We start from the raw sequence: 7,265 nt of genomic DNA on the forward strand, positions 1-7,265 counted from the left end.
TTCAAATATTTTAAGCAAAATTAAAAAAAAAAAGAAAAAACCCGATCGGGGTTTGAAAAAGAGTATAAGAAAAACACATCAAAGGCATGTAATTTGATTGTAGGGAAGCTGACTCAACAGCCAAATCATCCCAAGTCATCCTGCGCAGGCGGGCCTCACCTTGCCTAATGAAACAAAGACTCAGGAAGTATACTGATATAAATTAGTAGGAAATATGTGGTCAACAAGTCTTGCAATGTGCCCCACCCACTGAGGGCACGTATAAAAGGACCTGGGCAGATGGTGGTGTTCAAACTGACAGAAACTGATTCCCTGCTCCTCAGCAAAACCCTCCACTCCTGAAACCATGTCTTACTACGGAAACTACTATGGTGGCCTCGGCTGTGGCTATGGTGGCTGTGGCTATGGTGACTGTGGCTATGGCGGCTGGGGCTATGGTGGCTATGGATGTGGCTACGGTGGCCTGGGCTGTGGCTATGGTGGCTGGGGCTATGGCGGCTATGGATGTGGCCACAATGGTGTGGGCTATGCCTGTGGTGGTTGTGGATATGGCGTCAACCGCCCATCTTGCTGCAGAAGATGCTGGTCCTGCGGACTCTACTGAGAAGCTTCCAGAGAAACTCAACTTACTGTTCTCCTCCAGCTGCCTGAATCTGCCTCCATGATTCTTCCTATGAATAATTCCATTTTCTATTCCAAAATGTCAACATCATCCTAAGATATCTACAAAGATAAAATAAAATAGGTCAGATTCTGCAAATCTTACTAGAGTCACTGAAATCATATGGAATGTTTCAGATTTTTTTAAAAGCTTTTCCTTTGATATTGTATTGCCTTCCAAATTTCTTACCTTTTTGATCAACAATCTTATGTGAGAAAAATTTAGAATAATTTTAATAAACATTTATCTCATTGAAAGTACTTGTTGCATTTATTTTTTTTTTAATTTCTTTTCAGCGTAACAGTATTCATTGTTTTTGCACCACACCCAGTGCTCCATGCAATCCTTGCCCTCTCTAGTACCCACCACCTGGTTCCCCCAACCTCCCACCCCCCGCCCCTTCAAAACACTCAGATTGTTTTCCAGAGTCCATAGTCTCTCATGGTTCACCTCCCCTTCCAATTTCCCTCAACTCCTTTCTCCTCTCCATCTCCCCTTGTCCTCCATGCTATTTGTTATGCTCCACAAATAAGTGAAACCATATGATAATTGACTCTCTCTGCTTGACTTATTTCACTCAGTATAATCTCTTCCAGTCCCATCCATGTTGCTACAAAAGTTGGATATTTATATTTTTTTTTCTTCATTTGTGTGTGTGTGTGTGTGTGTGTGTGTGTGTGTGTGTTTAAATAATTCAATTTAATATTGCTTTTGGGGGATTAATATTTTCAATGGCTTTGCAACACTGCCACATCTTAATGCTATACATGAAGGGGGAATATCATATGAGGAGTCATAATCACAATAACAGAAGTAATATAATCCATTGCCTTAAAAGCATCTGGCACATAAAGGACCCTCAATAAAATATTGCCTAAATGATGGACTATTGCTGCCTTAAATGATGGGACAGAGCAAAAACCATGCAATAGCATTTTAAATATTTATTTATTTATTTATTTATTTGAGAGAGAGAGAGAATGCACATCAGCAAGGTAAGGGGTAGGGGGAGAGAGAGAATCTCAAGCAGACTCCTCTCTGAGCATGGAGCCCAACCTGGAACTATCATATGATTTCACTTACTTGTGGAGCATAAGGAATAACATGGAGGACATTGGGAGATGGAGAGGTGAAGGGAGTTGGGGGAAATCAAAGGGGGAGACAAAGCATGAGAGACTGTGGACTCTGAGGAAGAAACTGAGGGTTTTGGAGGGGAGGGGCATGGGGGGATGGTTGAGCCTGGTGGTGGTATTATGGAGGGCATGTATTACATGGAGCACTGGGTGTGGTACATAAACAATGAATCTTGGAACACTGAAAAAAATAAAATTAAATTAAGATGTTAAAAATAAATAAATAAATTCCAGTTACTTAAAAAAAGTTTTACCTCTTACGCTGTTCTAGCATTCAACAATCTATCCCTGTAAATATTGCTGCATTGCATTTACCTTCATATTTCCATTCTGTTGCCTTTTCTGATTATGTGTGTGTATGCATGTGAGAGAAAGGAATGGAGGGAGAGATAGAGAGACAAATGACAGACAAGCAGAGAAAATGAGGCAGAAACCAAGATGAGAGAATAGACTGTCTTGGGCTGTCTCTGAACTTTTGTTGTAGCTACATACACATTCAAGGATCTGCACATCCATTCTTTTTATCTCAGAACATATGTAACCCAGGCTTCCATGTGAATTAGCAGCTACTACTACATCTTCTCAGACTATCAAATTGCTTTTCTAGGCCAAACTTTTTTTATTTTTTTATTTTATTTTATTTTTTTTTAAAGATTTTATTTGTTTATTTGACAGAGAGAGATCACAAGTAGACAGAGAGGCAGGCAGAGAGAGAGAGAGAGGGAAGCAGGCCGAGAGCCTGATGCGGGACTCGATCCCAGGACCCTGAGATCATGACCTGAGCCGAAGGCAGCGGCTTAACCCACTGAGCCACCCAGGCGCCCAAGGCCAAACTTTTTTTAAAGATTTTATTTATTTATCTGACAGAGAGAGAGAGGCAGGGAGTGGGGGAAGAAGGGAGAGAGTAGCAAAGGGAGAGGCAGATTTCCCTCTGCGCAGGGAGCCTGATGTGGGACTAGAACCCAGGACCCTGGGATCATCATTTGAGCCAAAGGCAGATGCTTAACCAACTGAGCCACCCAGGTGCCCCAGGCCAAATTTTTAAATGACACTTCTGCCCACCAAAATAGTCCTTTTCCTCATCACTACATTTAAAAACCTCTGCCTTTGTCCATTTTTGATTACTTAAGTTTTGACTGAGTTACTTAAAACTATGCCTCAAAAAAGAGATCATTTTCTCCTCACACCTCACAGGCTTCTACCTACATCATGCATGCTGTCCATGAAATAGTTCACGAAACATTCTGTGCCTGGTGGCTGCTGACTGCCCGACGTTTGATGTGCAAGTCCTCCAGGAAGGACCTGGTCACTGCTCACCACCTCAGCATGATAGTTTTCAATGCACTGAGTACCACCTCCCCTTCCCACTTTGTTTAGGCCCATATTTAAAACCTCCAAAATGAATGTGCCCACTTATCCTTTTTTTTTTTTTTCTTAAGAAATTTCATGACATCGGGAAATGGTAAAGAGACAATAGAGGTATATGGAATCCATTATCAGCCAGAAAAAGATCATTATGATTAAGTGGACCTTCTACTTTATTTTCAAGAAATTGCTACATTTTTCTCAGAAAAAAAAAAATGTTTGGCCATTATCCCATTTGAAAAGTGAAACCTACCAACAAGATTCAGCTTGATAACATAGATGACAAGCATCATTTTGATAACTGAAAATCTACCTTAATGATGTGAAGAGATTGTGTAGTAAGTCTTCATCCAACGCAGAAAAATAATGATTTGTTTTCCAATTCCAGAAGAAAGCAAATTTATTTTATTTATTTTTCTTTGCAATGCTGGAAGTTTCTCTAAAGTCCTTTTACCACTTCTGGTCTGTCCTGCTGTGAATGAGAAGGTCAGTGATACGAGGAAACACCGGAAAAATAACCGCTGTCACGTAACACAATGTCTTAAAAATGGCTGGCCCGTGGTTAGCAACAGATAAGTAACAACTGAGTGGTTGAAAGAGGCTGAAAAACCTATGTAAATTTTTCTGTGAAGTTTCATATAATCAGAAGTCTGAGGGAAAGCAGCGTTCTTCATCCCATCTATATACCTCTTAATACTCTCAATGTTCAAAGCAGTGTTTGTGGGGTCAGAGAAAATGTCAGTTTGGCAGCTCTATAGTCAGGAAGGTTCTCCCCCCACCTCACAAAATACCCCAATAGCTATATTTAGAGTGAAAATACATAATCTGCATTAATCTATTTGTCAAAACTCATTAGCTATCCAACTAACTTTTCAAAAGTTTGCATTGTAACACTTGGCTTTTACAAAACAAAACAAAACAAAAAAACCCTACATTTGTACTGGTTTTCTCTAACCAAAAGAAATCTGAAAGGGGTTTTTGCTTTTGCAAAGGAAAAAAAGGGCAAAAAGTGAAAATAGCATTCAGTGTTGCTTTTGCAGTGAGTCATTACAGGTACAGTCAGCCCGCGGGCCTCTGAGAGTGACACCCCTGACTCCCGCTCTTTCCCCAAGACCTCTCAGCATCTCAGCCTCACCCCCAGAGCTCTGAACCCTTTGTCTGTGAGCATCCATGCTTTATCTTGATTTATTTCATGCATCTGTTAGCAAAATGTGTCCTAAAGTATCAGAAAAGCCTAAGAAAGGTTGTTTTTGTTTTTCTGAGTCTGGGAATGCTCAGGAATTTTTTCATATAAATTAATGATAATTGTTTCTTTGCTTTATGCCATTTCAATTTAAGAAAGCTTTCTTAGGAATATTGTTCTCTTGGACAGTGGAAGAAACCCATCCTCTTAAATAGACCTAAATGTATTTTATGTAAAGTGTATTTTAATTAAATTCAATTATATTTTAATTTTCATTAAAAATTTGAAATTTAAAAAAAGAGAAAGAAAGAAAGAAGCTAGAGCATAGACTCTGCTGTGTTCTCAAAGAGTCTTTCCATGACTGAAGATTTCTATCTCCACCAGCACTTCACCAATCAGCTGAAACTGAAAGAATAAAGAATGATGCAGGGCTCTCACTGCCTCTCTGATAATATCCACACATTGTTCTGGACACATATAACTACAGCAAATCTTAGGCACCTGGAAAAAACAGAAATGAGCCATGATAAAAAAGACATGAGTTGAGAACAGAGCATCAAGCTTAACCTCCATCTGGTTTGCAGATATATCTACAACACCTTCCTATGTGATGACACAAGGAAGCATAAGACATAAATAATTTCTGCCCATAAAATGGTCACACATTTTCTGGAAAGATCAAAGTCACACATAGTAGAAGAAAGGTTGATAAATAAATGCCAAATATGTCCATATTTGGCTTATATGGTACTTACTACCATATTTAACGTAATCAATAAATAGTGACATTGAGTTGGAAGGAAGTTTTTTTTTTTTAAAGTATACAAATATATATCATACTCACCCTTTATGTGAAAGATTCAGGAAACCTAGTCCTCCAGACAAGACCCATTTTAAAATTCTTCTTAAAGAATAATGGAAACAAAACCAAACAATGGGATTCCTATTTTCATGTTTTGCATCATGCTGTGTGATCAAGTCGTATTTTTTCAAATAAATAGAGAGTGAGACATAGCCTTGAAAATAGAAAGAGTTTCATTTTAAAGGCCCATAAGTGGGGCTCCTGGGTGGCTCAGTGGGTTAGGCCGCTGCCTTCGGCTCAGGTCATGATCTCGGGGTCCTGGGATCGAGTCCCGCATCGGGCTCTCTGCTCAGCAAGAAGCCTGCTTCCTCCTCTCTCTCTCTCTCTGCCTGCCTCTCCGTCTACTTGTGATCTCTCTCTGTCAAATAAATAAATAAGATCTTTAAAAAAAAAAAAAAAAAAAAGGCCCATAAGTGGTGGAGTCCTGACTTAGGAGTAAAATTATCTCAGTTATGAGGGCCCTGTTTTGCCAAGAAACCTAAATATTCATGATGTGGTCTGAAGCAAATTAGTGAGATATAGGACGCTACACTGCCTGTGGTTTTCCCCTCCCACCACTGAGGGTGTATAAAAGGCCCTCAGCAGATGGCAGCATTCATATTAAAGAAACCTACCTCCTGCTCCTCTACTGAACCTTCCACTCCTGATACCATGTGTTATTACAGCAACTGTTATGGTGGCCCTAGCTATGGCTATGGTGGCCTTGGATATGGCTTTGGTGGCCTGGGCTATGGCTATGGTGGCCTGGGCTATGGCTATGGCTGCTGCCACCCATTGTGCTGTGGAAGATACTGGTCTTATGGCTTCTACTGAGGAATTTTTAGTCTATTGGCTACATCACTTTATTTTACTTGCGTTCTCTCCAAGTTTCCTTCATGTGAAAAATTTTTATATGCCTTCCAAAATACTCACTTTATACCAAACCATCTGAGATAAACAAAGGAAATTCAGCATGCCCATTTTGATTCATTATTATGGATTAGATTGTATTGCAGATTATAAGAAAGTTTTTCCTCTGATATGGTATTATCTTTGTAATGGGACATAAAATTTAATTAAGTTGAATTGTTAATTTTACTTTAAAACGTATCTATTAAAGGTGCCTGGATGGCACAGCAGATTAAGCATTGGATTCTTGGTTTCAGCTCAGGTCATGATCTCAGAGCTGTGAGATGGAGCTGCATGATGGACTCCATGATCAGCAGGGAGTCTGCTCGAGATTCTCTCTGCCTCTCCCTCTGCCCCTCCTCCCTGCATGTTGCACTCTCTTTCTCTCTTTCTCAAATAAATAAGCTAATCTTTAAAAAGCACACATATTATTAAATAAGCTTTATCTCAATGCAAATATTGTTTTGTTACATTATAGTAAATTATCTCCACCAGTTTAGCGTGTATGTTTGTCTATTTGGGTGTGATTATTCACATGTATATGCAGGTGGGGGTGGGGATACAGTAAAAGAGAGCAGGAAAAAGCCAGCATACTTCTTTTTTCTAAGATTTTATTTATTTATTTGAGAAAGAGAGCACAAGAGCAGAGTGAGGGGCAGAGGGAGAAGCAGACTCCCTACTGAGCAGGAAGTCCAATGCGGAATGTGGGCCTGGGACTCTGGGATCATGACTCGAGCGGAGGGCAGATACTTAACCAACTGAGCCTCCCAGGCACCTCCAGAGTGCTCTTTTGCGGTCTTTATGTGACTAAAATTGGGGAGTAAATATACTAATTCTTTCCAAGTGTTCATAAGAAATCTGTTTTTATATACAGCTCTATAATCTCTTCTATCATCTCTGTTGGTTTATGTTTTAATCTAAGCTTTAACAATGGCCAGTACTTACAATAGTTGTATTTCACATCAGAACATTAAAACTTGTGTTTATTTGTATGTTTTGTGTTTTGCAACATCGATGGTTGGACTACATGAGTTAAAGCTCTACTGCTTCTAAATGTTTCTCAAATTTTTTTTAGTATTTTTTCCAGAGAATGAAAATAGGCATTATCAAATTTAAAATATCAGCACTAGAGGTGCCTGGGTGGCTCAGTTGGTTGGGTCGCTGCCTTCGGCT

At 39.6% G+C, this 7,265-nt stretch overlaps 1 protein-coding gene across 2 annotated transcripts; it reads left to right on the forward strand.

Annotated features, from left to right (window-relative positions):
- Nucleotides 1-346: 346 nt before the first annotated feature.
- On the forward strand, nt 347-6,017 carry LOC111155642 (keratin-associated protein 6-2-like). Of its 2 annotated transcripts, XM_022515915.1 has the most exons (2): nt 347-480; nt 5,951-6,017. In XM_022515915.1, the coding sequence occupies exons 1-2, from the start codon at nt 347-349 to the stop codon at nt 6,015-6,017; spliced, it is 201 nt and encodes a 66-aa protein (XP_022371623.1). The 2 variants fall into 2 exon arrangements, with proteins under 2 accessions (XP_022371623.1, XP_022371622.1); XM_022515914.1 differs by lacking the exon at nt 5,951-6,017 and having other exon boundaries at nt 347-604.
- The last annotated feature ends 1,248 nt before the right edge of the window (nt 6,018-7,265 follow it).

Source organism: Enhydra lutris, unplaced genomic scaffold (genome assembly GCF_002288905.1).
Source record: "Enhydra lutris kenyoni isolate GAN:26980312 unplaced genomic scaffold, ASM228890v2 scaffoldscaffold43, whole genome shotgun sequence".
Taxonomy (NCBI): domain Eukaryota; kingdom Metazoa; phylum Chordata; class Mammalia; order Carnivora; family Mustelidae; genus Enhydra; species Enhydra lutris.